This window comes from Pelophylax lessonae (assembly GCF_965119305.1).
Source record: "Pelophylax lessonae genome assembly, chromosome: 3".
In the NCBI taxonomy this organism is placed as follows: domain Eukaryota; kingdom Metazoa; phylum Chordata; class Amphibia; order Anura; family Ranidae; genus Pelophylax; species Pelophylax lessonae.
Genome location: NC_138770.1, coordinates 135663596 through 135678835, shown reverse-complemented (window position 1 = coordinate 135678835; position 15240 = coordinate 135663596). Strand labels below are relative to the sequence as shown.

Below are 15240 nucleotides of genomic sequence, written 5' to 3'. Positions count from 1 at the left end.
TCCTTCATGTACTGAAAAAATGCTAATAAAATGCTAATGCTCCTAAAAGCTATTATCAGCATTCTTCATTCAGCGTTTTTTTTTTCTAGCCTTTTTTGAGCTTATGAAAAACACTATTGTGAATTTTGAACAACTTAGAGAAGAGTGGTCAACACCATCTGATGAGTGCTTATCCCTTAGGTTAGGGTGTTTACCATGGTGAACACTTTAAGAGTTTGGTGGAAGATGCAAAGGAGTAATAGGAAACTGTCAAAACATATTTTGCACTGAGCACATTATTTTGTTTCAGAGTGGATTCTTTTTTAAGATATGCATAGTTTTATTATCACTTATCTTTTGATTTTGCAGATTATGATTGTTATTTCAATTGCTGACGTATAATTTATATTGTTAACGTTTTACACACTTTACATACATAGTATTAAGAGAAAAGAAAAGCGCGTTGGGAAGCTAGTCACTTTTTACATTTCATATTGATTATTATTAAGTTCAAGATCTAAATAAATATATTTTGGCCTGAAATTCTCCTTTACATAATTTTTAATTATGTTAAATAAATACAAAAGCTGCGGCAGATTGCAGGAATAAAAGTAATCACTTTGGTCTGCTCCGATTTCTTTTCCCTCTCCACAGCAGTGGCTCTCAATCAAAACTGAGCTCTGCCTGCTGTAACTAAATTAATGACGGTAATCCCTCTACTTACCTGTTCAGTTCCGTGTCTGCTAGATAATCGTGCCTTAATAATCCTCCACAATCCTTTTCTCTTCAGCGCCTAGAAAATGAGATCAAGCCATGCGTTACACCAACAACCCAAATTATAGGCAAAAATCTTCATTTCCATAGGAAAAAAAAACCTCCCAGAAGGTGGGGGGAGGATCACAAAAGGAGGAAGAGGATAAAATACAACCACTTAAATTATTACATTTCCCAGGACACACTTTAAGCCCCTTTAGGCAATCCAGAAATTAATTTAGAACTACTGTGCAAGGCGAGAACATGGGGGGGCCACACGGGCCTTGGTATGAAAAAGCTTTTATTTATCTTTTCCCTGCTTTTAATTAAATTAATATAAATTACAAGAAAGTGACTTAGGAAGTGGATTTTTGTGTAATTGTTGGTTGAGATGTACAATTGCATATCAAAATGTAAATTCTCTGGAGAGCCAGCAGTCTCAGCTCAGGGAATAAATGTGACAAACTGCGTCTAAAGCCAAAATGTTTATATTTCTATCTTTGGATTGAGTCATAAAAGGTTCTAACCCCTTCCAGCCTTTTTTTCAGGCTGTGTCCCTGCTGATGAGATTTACTCTCTCTATTCTCTGTGACACTCTCCATCCTGTTGACCTCAGTCAGTGGGACCAAAAGTGGGGGCAAACCCGAAATTTTAAGCTGTAACCAGAACAGGAAAAGAGAAAATCTTACGATGAAGAGACTTGTTTTGATGACAACTGTGTAAGAGCATTTTTCTCCCTTCCTTTGGAGAGATTTCCTCTCATTTTCTGTTGTCCATAGAAAAATTCCCCAATGGAGGAAATAAAGAGAGGACTTTACTGGTATTATTGGAAGACATACATAATTAAAATAAAAATAGCTTTATTTACAAAATAAATAAAAAAAAACCTAAAAATTAACCACTTAAGCCCCGGAGGATTTTCCTGCTAAAAGACCAGGGGGTATTTTGCGATTCGGCACTGCGTGACTTTAACGGACAATTGCGCGGTCGTGCGACGCTGTACCTAAACGAATTTGACGTCCTTTTTTTCCCACAAACAGAGCTTTCTTTTGGTGGTATTTGATCACCTGTGCGATTTTTTGATCACGCGCTATAAACAAAAAAAGAGCGACAATTTTGCAAAAATAGCAATATTTTTCACATTTTTTTATATAAAATTCCCCAAAAAAAAAATTTAAAAATCAAAATTTTTTAACATTTTTGGCCAATTTGTTTTATCCTACCTATGTTTGGTAAAAAAAAAAATCGCAAAAAGCGTATTTTGATTGGTTTGCGCAAAAGTTTACTAACAAAGGGAAAGATTTTTGTCATTTTTGTTGTTTTTTTTTTAACGCGTAATGGCGGCGATCTGCGATTTTTTTTGCGGTACTGCGACATTGCGGCGGACAGATCGGACCCTTGACTGACATTTTTGACACTTTTGGGGTTACCAGTGACATTACTACAGTAATCAGTGCTATACATATGCACTGTTACTGTAAAAATACACTGGCAGTGAAGGGGTTAACTTTATTTGGGAGGGAGGGGCTGTGTGTGTCCCTAGGGGCCTGATTCTTACTGTGATTGGCTGTGGCTCTAGCTGTAAGGACACTGATCAACGGATCTACATACTAGATCCGTGTAATCAGTGTCTTTACAGCGAGGAGAATGACAGGCAGCTTGTTTACACAAGCTGCCTGACATTCTCCCTCTTCCCCCGACGATCGCCGAGTGGCCGGCGGACATCGGGTCCGCTGGTCACACGCGCGGGGGGGTGCGTGACCGCGCGGGCGCGCGCTCGCTCCCCAGACCCTCCCAGGCTAGTGACGTTAATTAACGTCACTCTGCCTGGCAGGGGCTGACCGCCGCAGTAAATCTACTTGCGGCGGTCGGCAAGCAGTTAAAAAAGGGGATCATATATTGCCCCAAAGTACAATTACTTTTTCCAATAAAAAAGGAGTATTTAGAGCTGTTTGCATATATCTTCATAACAAGCACAAAATCCCTTCTTCAGGACCCTCCATATACTTCAAAGAAGAGCAACCTAGCTAGAGAAACATACAGATATGACATACCAAGATCTTTGTACAACTGATAAATCACAGGTGTCAATGCACTTACATGCCCTCAAAAGAACAGGAAAGATCTTGGTATGTTATATCTGATGTATGTTTCTCTAGCCAGGTTGCTCTTCCTACAAGCATATGAAGGGTTCAGAGGAAGCAATTTGGCGAAACATGTGCTTGTTATGAAGATATATGCAAATGGCTCTAAACACTCCTTGTTTATTGGAAGAAGAAATTGTACCGAGGGGTAATATATGATCCCCAAATTTAACTTTATGTTTTTTATATTTTGGAAAAAGTGATTTGTATTTTAATTATGAGGTAGTATCAAAAAGTTTCAAGACTAGCTCTGTTCACAAGAAAGTACTTAATTTATCTACATTTACAAACTATCACCTTTAAAATAGTCCCCTTGCACAGCAAAACAGTGACCCAGTGTTCCTGCCACTTCTGGAATGTGTCCTGCAAGTCTGCTTTTCGAAGCGTGTCAAGCTCCTTCTGCGATCCGTGCTGGAACTCCGCAATGGTGTTAAAAGAGCAAGCTTTAAGCTGGATCTTCAACTCATTACAGAATCGCTGTAAACTTGCCGAATCATGACAAACGTCTCTGTGCCAGATTTTCCCAATTTCAGACAGAATTTCAAGTTTCTTTGTTCTACCTTGCTGTTCATGAGGAAATTATGAAATAGCAGATGTGGTACATGGTCAGAATAGCACAAAATGCACAGCTTCTGATGTACACAGGACAATATCTTTTGGCACACTGATTTAGGAAGGCCAGGCCACCCTGTGACTGTGTGCGAAGCCTTGTGCTGCCATCTGTTGGCGTGTTACAAAACTAAACTACTCTTGAAACTTTTTGATACCAATTGTATGTGTGTCTTCCTGTGGTACCAGTAAAGTCCCCTCTTTACTTCCCCCCACCAGGGAGGTTTTTAATAATATAAATATGAGATGTGGTACATATTTAGGCAGCATATTCTTTTATAACCAATTTCTGTTGTGTATACAGGACAATGAGTGAAGCGAAATCTCCCAAATAGGACACGTACCGTATTTTCCGGCGTATAAGACGACTTTTTAACACCGGAAAATCTTCTCAAAAGTCGGGGGTCGTCTTATACGCCGGGTATCGTCTTATACGGCGGATGCTGGAGCCGAACTGGAGAATATGCGGTGGGGGAGTGAGAGCACTTCAGCTATGCTGCCACACAGACTGCCTAAGCTGACAGAACTCCCATCCAGGCTCCCCGCCCCTACCTCCACCACTGTCTAAGTTAAAAAGCCTGTGATTTGTTGTTGCTAGGGGCGGTCCTAGCAACCAATCTGCCTGTTAAATGGAAAGTTGGACACTTCCTGCCTTTTGCTCGGACATGCTGCATCCTCTATCTGCTGTGTAAGGTAAGGGGGGGCTGTAAAGGGGACTGTGAAAGGGAGTAATGTGCAAGTAAGGGGGGACAACTGTAGAAGAGACTGGGATACAAGGAAGGTGACTGTGGAGGGGATTGGGATACAAGGAGGGGTACTGTGGAGGGGACTGGGATGCAAGGAGGGGGGTTGTGGAGCATGGCAGCTCCCATGGATTTATTGTTTTATACTTCATTTCAGCTTTAGAGTGAATTTGGAAAAGTTTAATCCACTTGCACTGTTTTATGCATACTCTATATTTTAACTGGAAAAGTTGGGGGGTCGTCTTATACGCCCAGTCGTCTTATACGCCGGTAAATACGGTAGAATAAAAAGATTAAAAAACATTCCATACTTCATTCAAAAAAATATATACTTAGACATATTTTAAAGTACACTATCAAACAACTCACTATACAGCTGCAAAGCAAAAACTAAACTACCTGATGAAATATATGCATTTTTTCCAGACACTGAAACTATACACCCCTGCAATACTATATAGCTAGAATGTGACACCACTATTCAGATCTTATAACACCTGATTGGCTAACAGAGGCAGCCCTTCAGCTGATTTCTTTTTTTAGTTTTCGGAGGGTTTTAGGGAAATGTAGAATTCAAGTACAATACCAGTGTTTAAAAATTACCCAATTTCTGTATGGATATATAACAAGACAGCAATTTGAAACGTTCTGGAAGTTGGATTGAATAAAGGGTTTTAGCAGCTACTAACTAGGCCTTGAAGCAGGCAGGTTTCTAAAACCAACCACAGATGGTTTAAATCTCAGCCAGTTCAATAGGGATCGGGCGAGATTCAAACCATGTAAGGGTAGGCTGATTGTACTGTCAGAACTACTGGGGCTAAAAAGGAATCATATAGGGCCCATACACATTATTTTATACATATTGTTATACTGGGCAGCCTGGCAGCCATTTTGTCATGGGGTGAATGTAAGTTCATTGTCCTTGGGTAAAGATTCTTACAGAAAATCTTAGAGTCTTAGCAAAGGCCTTCTCAAGCCAATAAATTAAAGGGGCCCAGACAACACAACAAGATAAGGACTAGCCATGGTGCCAGGCTGGGTTATAATGAGAGTGATGTCATTCTTGTCTGGATTTCAACAATGAACAAGAGATCAGAGTGTTTCATTTTTTTTAGGGCTCCTTTAAAAATCTGCTTGAGGAAACATTATTATTTGTAGTAATTGTATTAGCAACAATATTATTATGTCATTGTTATATATGAAGCATAAACATAGGCCTACTTAATTTAATAAGTTCTAGGAACGTTTTATATATATTTACTTTTATAATATTCAACCGATATTTATTATATATTTGGGGGAGGTATTCCTTGAATTATAGGTGTATTATTATGGATATAATAGGTATAAGCTTCAAATATATAGAATAGAGTGATATTTCTACCATTGTCTTTTTATCCATAAAGAACTAATTGGTATACACCACCCTATAAACAAAATTAGCAGCAACAGGTAGAGTAAAAAAAACCTGAAAAAGAATTGGATAGTTATTTTTTTTTGTTTCACTTACCTTGTTTTTAATGAAAATTAACTTACCTTCCTTCCTCTTCCTCCTTATGAGGCCGTGGCACCCGACGTCACTTCCTCCTTTGAATTGCGTCCTGGGAGATGAGCGTCAATCTCAGGATGCAATGGGAATGGCCGGCCGCTACTCTGATTGCCGATCGCAATCTACAGCGCATGCGCGAGATTGCGATCGGCATTCTGGGTAGTTGAAACCAGGAAGGAGGACACAGCGGGGGACACAGCGGCTTCAGATGCCCACGCTCTTCAACTTTAAAGGTAAGATTTTATCTATATTCATTTACTGTACACTACTGTAATGTGGGGTTAGTGTTAGAGTAATTGGGGTTAGCTTAGAATTAGGGGGGTATTTTTAGCTAAAAAAATGTGTATGTGGCCGGAACTCCGCTTTAAGTTACCTCACTTTCAAGGAATGTTAATTGCAGTGGTTCCAAATCCTATACAGGTAAAATATATAAGTGACATGGGGGGGGGGGGGATTAACATCCATAAGATTTAAGTTTTTCTCCAAGGCTTAGGTCAGAAGGTTATCTTTGAGAAAATAGTTGAATTAAACCATTTTCCCCAAATTGTTATACAGATAAACAGTGCCCCCTATTGATAATGGCAAGAAAGAGCCATATAGAGGACGAGCCCTATCTGTTGTATTTTCATGTGGAGTACAAAATCCACACCCACATTCCCATAGGATAAAAAGTTTAGTCTAAGTCAGAGGAGGAGGATTGGAAAGATCAGGAAGGAAGTAGGATGCTCGGATGAGGTTCTGACACTGATGGGAGACATTTGAAGCTGAGGCAGGCTATTCAACAGTGACATCCCAGACAACAGACATAGAAGTTTTTGGTAAAGTATACATTTCTATATTTTCTATAGGCAATTTGCTTGCCATATACATCTGACTAAACCATTATTATCCTTATAGCATCAAGATTTGAATTTAGATCATTCTAACTGCAGTATGACTGGTCTATTTTTTTTATCTTGGGACCTTGAGGCTGATTTCAGCCCATAGTAAATGGTGCAGTTGTGATGTATTATTAAAATAAATTAGCTTAATAGAAGTTTATTTTACCAAAATCTATCTTGACTGCTAGCAAGTCTTGGTGCATGGTGTAACAATTTTTGAACATGCACTTTTTTTTTAAACATTGTGTTGTGAACATCTGTTGGCTGAGAGGTCACGTGTCAAATCTGTCAAATTTTGTTTCCATATTTTGTGAGCTCATGAGAAACTATTTCCAGAAGTTATGGGTTTTGGTTACATTGATATTCTGTAATAATATCCTTTGATTGCATTTCTCACATTACCTGTGTGATACATATTATTGAATTTTGTTCCGCATTTTGTGTTTATTACCAGTTAGAATTTTGACATTATTCTGCACTGATTTTATTTTATATATTTTTTGCACAAAATTGTATTCCTCTTTTCTTCAGGTTAGCGCCAATAAACGATCCGAGTTTTAGTTGATTCGTTGATTTATGGAAATAAGTTGACAATCTCCTTACTTATAGATCCTTGCTTATTTGCATAAATAGACACTGTTTATCATAACAGTATAAACATTCTGACAGTACCCAAGTCGACCCATCGACTTACTATGGTATAGCCAGCATTTCAAATTGTTACATGCAATTATTGCCAGCGACTATAGCCGCTAGCAATAATCATAGTGTTATCCCAGCAGGGACAGCTCCCCGCACAAAAAAAAGCACGGGAAGCCCAGGAGGCACTGAGCACCCGAGTAGAATGTGCCTTGACAGGAAAAAGGAGCAACCTGACCCTTGATGGAATAAGTCTAAACCATCGCCTGATCCATCTGTAAAAAGTCATAGAGGAAGTGGACAACCCTTTCCGAGGCCCATCCGTGAGCACAAATAGTGAGTCTAATTTCCTAAAACGACTCCGTAGCTGCCAGGATTCAGAATCCAGTCAAATTCACTCAAGCTCAAAAAGAGGAGGGTTTGGGACTTTGATTGAGACATATAAATTGTCTCCATCCCTGGTTCAATGAGACATAAAGGAGGGTTGGGACTTTGAATGAGGAGCATTGCAAAAAATGGGCCAAAAGTGATGAGTATATAATAAAAATAGCAAAGTTTATTGCGGCTGCCACAGCATGTAATGCATGAAATACATATTGTCAATGGAATAACATAATGGAAAAAACATAACATCACCAACAGTCATAAACCAACATGGAATATGGTGATACAAATAAATGCATTACAATATTGATGTTTGAAAAAATAGGTAAGTCGTGAAAAATAAATGTAGTACAAAAAATGAGGTAGGTATATTCAGCACAGTAATGGCATCATATTGCTCGACGCATTTCGTAGACCAAGCTACTTCGTCAGGAGCGGATGCACAAAAGGGTGTCTAGAATAAATATACATCATAAGAATAGTAATAAACAAAGTGTAAAAAAAATTCAATCTGTGTATCAAATAATGAAACCGGAGGGGGGGGAAGGAAATGTCCCCGCCAACAGTAAAATGGTCTTCTCTAATAGTTTACCTTGAAAGTGGCATATGAAGGTATACGAGAGCTGGTGGCCAGGGACTGTCAAAACATCCATGGTGGGAACTGAGGGGGTTAAACCCAAGGTACAAACGTATGCAGGAACCGCATTTGATAAGAATCGCCATAAGGATGAGTAGGACGGCAGAATGTAAAAGAGATAAAAATTCTGCGCTTATGGATGTAAGCTAGGCTGCAGCCTACCCCAAAATATAGTCCAATGGGCTATATTGTGCAATAAAGAAGTGAAGCGAGGTAAAATGGCGCTGCCTGTTTAAAAGTGTATATATACTTTTATGGAAGGGGTTAAAATAATGTGCAGTAAAATGCTAATGTGCAATTATATGCAAAACACTATAAATAAACCTATATAAAAAAGTATCCAAGCATTATTTTGGAAAAAATTAAAATATACACATAAATTGTGAACATAAAGTGATATGTGCAATCAATAAAGATGACAATAAACAAAGTGGCAGTGCAAGTTATCCAGTGAAAACACCAAAAATATTAAATATATATATATATTAAATCAAAAAAGTCCAAAATCAGTCCATAAAGTGCTTGCAAAAAAGTGTTTCACAAAACAATAGTGCTTCAATATTATTGATGAGTGATATTCGAAGGGTGATCCGGGTGGTAAGTGTAGGGTGAAGAAAAACATGCACCCCTCCAATATATCCCGCACTCACCAGAGATATATACCCCTACAGGGGTAATAAACTTTAGGGTAATAGCCTCTTTCCTACGGATCCTAATAGTGGGCTCTTGGGTAAAGATATCCTTGGGTGTCTCCTCTCAGCGGGGTCAGATGCTTCCAATACACTAGATCACCATAATATTCCTCTCTCAAGTGTAAGGAGATATCCCGAGGTAGTATGTAAAAAGGAAGACCTCATATAGTGATGTACCGTTTAACTTCTTTATTAAGCATAAAATCAAGAATAGTACTCACATTTAAACGTGGCAAAACAAGCATAAGAAGCAGTAGGGGCCGCGAATCCCTCGTTGGCTGCTGCTTCCAGGACGCTATGCCAACCAGCGACCGGATCTGTGTTCCAGTGGGGCGGAAATGACGTAACCACGCACGACGCGTTTCGTCACAGCTGACGTCATCAGGTGCGTGCATAAAGAAGTTAAACGGTCATCTTTATTGATTGCACATATCACTTTATGTTCACAATTTATGTGTATATTTTTATTTTTTCAAAAATAATGCTTGGATACTTTTATATAGAAACATAGAATGTGTCGGCAGATAAGAACCATTTGGCCCATCTAGTCTGCCCAATATAGGTTTATTTATAGTGTTTTGCATATAATTGCACATTAGCATTTTACTGCACATTATTTTAACCCCTTCCATAAAAGTATATATACACTTTTAAACAGGCAGCGCCATTTTACCTCGCTTCACTTCTTTAGGACGGCAGAATGGACAGGGCAACAAGGATTCTGGAGGTGAAATAACAGAGTAAAAGAGTATATGTAGATGCGTAGATATGGCCACCTACTATACGCCTTCTGGCATCTTTATATGTGTCCTACTCATCCTTATGGCGATTCTTATCTAATGCGGTTCCATTGACAATATGTATTTCATGCATTACATGCTGTGGCAGCCGCAATAAAACTTTGCTATTTTTATTATATACTCATCACTTTTGGCCCATTGTTTGCATTGCTCCTCATTCAAGTCCCAACCCTCCTTTATTAACTCCCTCAAGCTTGTATGGTGATTTCCAGGTTTTCCTCCAGAGCAGTAGGAGACTCTGCTCGCAGAAGGAGGTCATCCAAGTAGCCCAGTACCGCAATACCCCATTGGCGTAACAATGCTAGCACGGGGGCCAATACTTTCGTGAAAACCCAAGGAGCAGAGGCGAGACCAAAGGGTAATGCCAGAAACTTATAATACTTCTCTCCAACGGGAAAACGGAGGAATCGCTGCAGACTGATATGCATTGGAATGTGAAGGAAAGCATCCTTTTTGTCGCACCCGCACAAAGCAGTTCAGCGCTTTGAGGTTCAGAATTGGATGCACATTCCCTTCCCCCCTGGTAACTGTAAACAGGTTTGAATAAAACCCCTGAAAGCGTTCCGGAGTCGGAACCAAGAACATCACCCTTTAAGGTAAAAGGTCTTGCACCTCCCCAAAAAGAGCCTGTAAGCAATCCGGGCACAGTCTCACGTTGGAAGGAAGAACCTTACCGGAGGGTAAGAACAAAACTCGATCTTGTAGTCAGGAACGAATGACCTCCTGGGACCCACTTGTCTTGTACCAGGGGAGTCAAAAGGGTCAGGGAACAAGCGAAGATGTCCCCCCACCCCAGATGCGGCTTTGTCCGCAGGTCTGGAGAAGCCCAATCTTGACTCGCCAGACCAAATCCGCTTGGAACCCCCAGAGAAGGACCCGAATGGCTATGATCAGGATCTGAGGCGATAGATGAGGCAGGGGAAGGCGTGGGCGCTTTCTGCAAGCCCGCCGCCCAAAAACCACCTCCACCTGGGTCACAAAGGACTCCAGGACCGCTGTCAGTGCATCGATTTATGGATGGGATCCGGAGGGCCCCACAGCCTTAGAGAGGGGATCAGGTGGGGTGATGTGCTCTTTTTCTCTGGCAGTGAAACCTTTTTTTCTACACAAGTGACTGGACTTTTTCTTCTTTTCTTTATCTCATTGTTCAATAGCCATGTTTATTTTCAAGTTGACACAATGTACCAAAATGCTTTTTCACATTAATTTATTTGTGTTTGCATGTATATAGATCACATCCAGTATGTGGTTGTATGGATTCACAGCTTTTGAACATTATCTATGTAAATTATACATGGTTTAGGATAGAGCACTATACCACTTTTTCACTAGTTCTATTCCACCGTTCAGGATTTTTTAAGTGCAGCAATCCACCTTCTAATCAGCACATCTTTATTAAATTTTTCCATAAATATAAATTTGATCTAATTCTGTAAAACCCCAAATCTAAGTCCTATGACACAAAAGGGAAGCCAACAGATGTGGACATGCAATTTATGTAAAACAAAAATTCCCTTTACTGTACAAGGATTCAGTGAAAAGAATAAAAAAATTGGTAAAAAAAAAAATGTTCCTGATAGAGTGGTTCTTTCTACTGTGTTGGAAAAGCTGAATGAACACCAGTTACCATCCTGGAATACATGATCAGCGCAACTGATGATTTTTTAATTCACTGTAAACATGTTAAACTGCTGAAAATTTAAATAAGGACATTAAAGATGCTCTGATAAATAATTAAGAGCTGAAAATGAATAGTAAAATGCACACACAGATTTTCTAATTACTTACTGTGCCCACATCATCCTCATAATTAGTGACCTGTTTGTAGTGGGGGGAACCAGAGAGCACTCTCCAGGCTGTCAGCCCACTCTGCGTTGCTACAGACACTCCATCTTCATTTGTCTCGCTGCCTCCGACTAACAAAAGCCTAAAAATAAAAAAAATGAAACACATTCTTATTATACAAAGGTATATCTCTCAACTGCAGCCTGTTGAGGCAGCCATTTTGAACCCTGGGGGGTTTATTTACTAAAACTGGAGCGTGCAAAATCTGGTGCAGCTGCATAGAAACCAATCAGCTTCCAGGTTTTATTGTCAAAGCTTAATTGAACAAGATGAAGTTAGATGCGGATTGGCTACTAAGCACAGCTGCAACAGATTCTGAGTGCTCCAGTTTTGGTAAATCTAACGCTGTGTATCAGTGTTTTTACAGCTAATTTTTAATGTTAATGGAGACCGGCTGGGGTTTACCAGTGCAGAAAGAGAATGAATAGGAGAACTTGAAGACTGATGTGGGCAAGAAATATTGTCTTATCCACTCCATTTTTTTTTTAAAGTGTAACTCCACTTTTGTTGAGAAAAAACATTCCCCTTTGGGTGATATCTGTACATTGCAATGATTATAACAGCTTCTGTTGCAGATTTCTTCCTTTTGTTATTCTGAAGAAACCATTGTTTTTTCCTCCTCCCCCCTGTGCTTAGTGGGTCTAATGGGAGTGGGATCATAATTTTTAATCAGCTGTAGCACTAGCAGAGCACTGAGGAAATCTACTGGGCCTGCATCCCTTTAGATGTGTTCCTATTGGGAGTATCTCACCAAAAATGAAATTTTTGTTACAGATCATGCCAGAAATCTGAGTTGTATCTTAACCACTTTACCACTGTGTACCGGAGTACTACTGCGGCAAAGTGGCTCGTTATCGTCTGACGACGTAGACCTACGTCGCCAGACTCCTCCCCCTGTAGGCGGCGCTCGCGCGCCGCCGGAGGCGCGCTCCCGCTGTTTTCATTCACAGCGGGAGTCGGGCCAGGGGAGGAGCAGCGACGATCATCGCTGCTCTGCCCCGATCGTCGGGGGAATCCAGTTTGGAGATCCGCCCGCCTGTGTAAACAAAGCGGGCGGATCTCCTAAGTGACAGGGAGTGACAGATCGGAGTGTTCAGCATAGCTGGACATCCGATCTGTCCCTGGCTCACTCAGTCACCTCCCCCCCCACACGTTAGTAAGCACCAGGCATACATTAACCCCTCCCTCTCCAATAAAATTAACCCCTTCCCTGCCAGTGTCATTTTTACAGTAACAGTGCATATATATAGCACTGATTACTGCAGTAATGTCACTGGTACCCCCAAAAGTGTCAAAAATGTCAGTCAAGGGTCCGATCTGTCCGCCGCAATGTCGCAGTCCCGCAAAAAAAAAAAAAAAATTGCAGATCGCCGCCATTACGCGTTAAAAAAAAAAACACCAAAAATGACAGAAATCTTTCCCATAATTAGTAAACGCAATAACTTTTGCGCAAACCAATCAAAATACGCTTATTGCGATTTTTTTTACCAAACATATGTAGCAGAAAACAAATTGGCCAAAAATTTAAAAAAAATTGGTTTTTACATCTTTTTTGGGGGGAATTTCATATAAAAAAAATGTTAAAAATATTGTTATTTTTTCAAAATAAACGCTCTTTTTTTGTTTATAGCGCAAAAAGTAAAAATCGCACAGGTGATCAAATATCACCAAAAGAAAGCTCTGTTTGTGGGAAAAAAAGGACGTAAATTTCGTTTGGGTACGGCGTTGCATGACCGCGCAATTGTCAGTTAAATTCGCACAGCGCCGAAAAAAGTGGCCCAGACGTAAGACAGCAAAATGCTCTAGTGGTAAAGTGGTTAAGAAGACTTATGGAAAAATTGGAGAGCCAATCACACAAGCAGGAAATTATGTTTCTGGGGTGTGTACATTCTGTGTATGGAACAACTCCAGGTCGTCATATTGCATTTTCAGAAAATGACAGCGGCTGCAGATTGAAAAAGGAAAGGTATTTTTTAATAACATTTAATTACAATAAGACTTGTGTTACAATTGTATACGCTATATTATTTTTTTCTTTATTTGCTATTTTTTTTCCTCCAGTTTACTTACCCTTTAAGTCAACAGCTGCAAATACTATATTTGTTGACTTTTAAAAATCAAGTACTTACCAGTGCCCAGGGTACAGCGAAGTCTTCTCGCAGCCTGTTCTTTTTATCACTGTAGATCCCCAGCATCTTGGATACAGGAGCGGACTGTGGCTTCCTGAGAAATCACAGCCAGCTCCCCACTGTGCATGCACAAACTCGCATGGTGCTTTGTGAATGGTCCTGCAGAGTGATCCTGCGTGTGATGTAGGAGGGGAGGGGCAGCGAAAGGGATATCATCCACACATAGGCAAAGATTGTGGGAGTGGAAAAGGGTTGCAAGAAAAATGAGTACCCCCCCCCCACCCAAAAAATAAAAACTAACTTAGTTAAAGAGGTGTTCCAGCCTCCTCTCCAAAAATTAAAAGTCAGCAGCTACACATACTGTAGCTGCTGACTTTTAATATTAGGACGCTTACAGTCAGGTCCATAAATATTGGGACATCAACGCCATTCAGATTGGCTCAGCGGCGGGGAAGGAGGAGGGGGCCAAACATCCGAGGAACAGTGCAACAGCGCTGTCTCCAGGAAGTGGGGAAGGGTACCTGTGAAAAACAGGTACCCGTTCCCCCCTCCCCCCTGAAATGTGCCAAATGTGCCCAGAGGGGGGGGGGGGGGAGCAAATGAGCGGAAGTTCTACTTTTGGTTGGAACTCCGCTTTAAAGGCTGGGGGAAGGGAGCGAACTAGAGGGAATTAACTTTTTGAGTGAAGTTCCACTTTAATGTCAATAATGCCCACAGGTCAGTGCACAGGTACCAGAGTAACATCACTTTGCAGTCTCCATGATAACATTGCATCTCTAGACATCTATAGTTTGGTTTGAACCTCATTATTGGTGGTATATTATCAAGTAAACATTCTTCTGTGCACCTAGGGATAACCTTGATCCCTGCATCATTATTTCAAAAAGACCACAACTTTTAAGGGTGACTCCACTTTCATGGGAAAAAATAGCAAATATAAAAACTAATTTAGAATATACAATTGCGACACAAGTCATATAGTAATTGAATGTTATGAAACATTTCCTTTCCTTTTCAATCTGCATCTCTGTAATTTTCTGAAAATGCAATGCAATATGGCTACCTGGAGGTGTTCTGTACACAGAATGTATACAGAACGCACCCAGAAACATAGTTTCCTGCTTGTTTGATTGGCTCACTGATTTTCTCAGAGGTCTACCTAAGATACAAGTCAGATTTTTAGCATCCGCTGCAACAAAAATGTAATTTTTGGTAAGACACTCCCAATAGGAAAGAACGTCTACGCCCACGTTCAGATCGGGCCGATTAGCCTATTGCTGTTAATGGCACCGTCCGAAATCGGTGCAACGCCGACATTTAGGCACCGCACCGATTCCCAAAAGTAGTTTCTGCACTACGAGTTATGCTTTAACTCTGTTTTTAAGATTTTGCCATGTCCCCCCTCCTTAATTTTCTCAAAGGCTTAGTGACAAATCCAGGTTAACAACTTGACATC

At 40.2% G+C, this 15240-nt stretch overlaps 1 protein-coding gene across 1 annotated transcript in view; it reads right to left on the bottom strand.

Moving 5' to 3' along the window:
- Window positions 1-15240, bottom strand: part of NBAS (NBAS subunit of NRZ tethering complex) — a 1303215-nt gene that overhangs the window by 1187801 nt on the left and 100174 nt on the right. Inside the window, exons 10-11 of the mRNA XM_082252487.1 lie at window positions 11599-11737; window positions 704-772 (exon numbers count right to left, since the gene is read on the bottom strand). Of these exons, the coding sequence (XP_082108613.1) occupies window positions 704-772; window positions 11599-11737 (208 nt within the window). The remainder of the gene's footprint in view (window positions 1-703; window positions 773-11598; window positions 11738-15240) is intronic.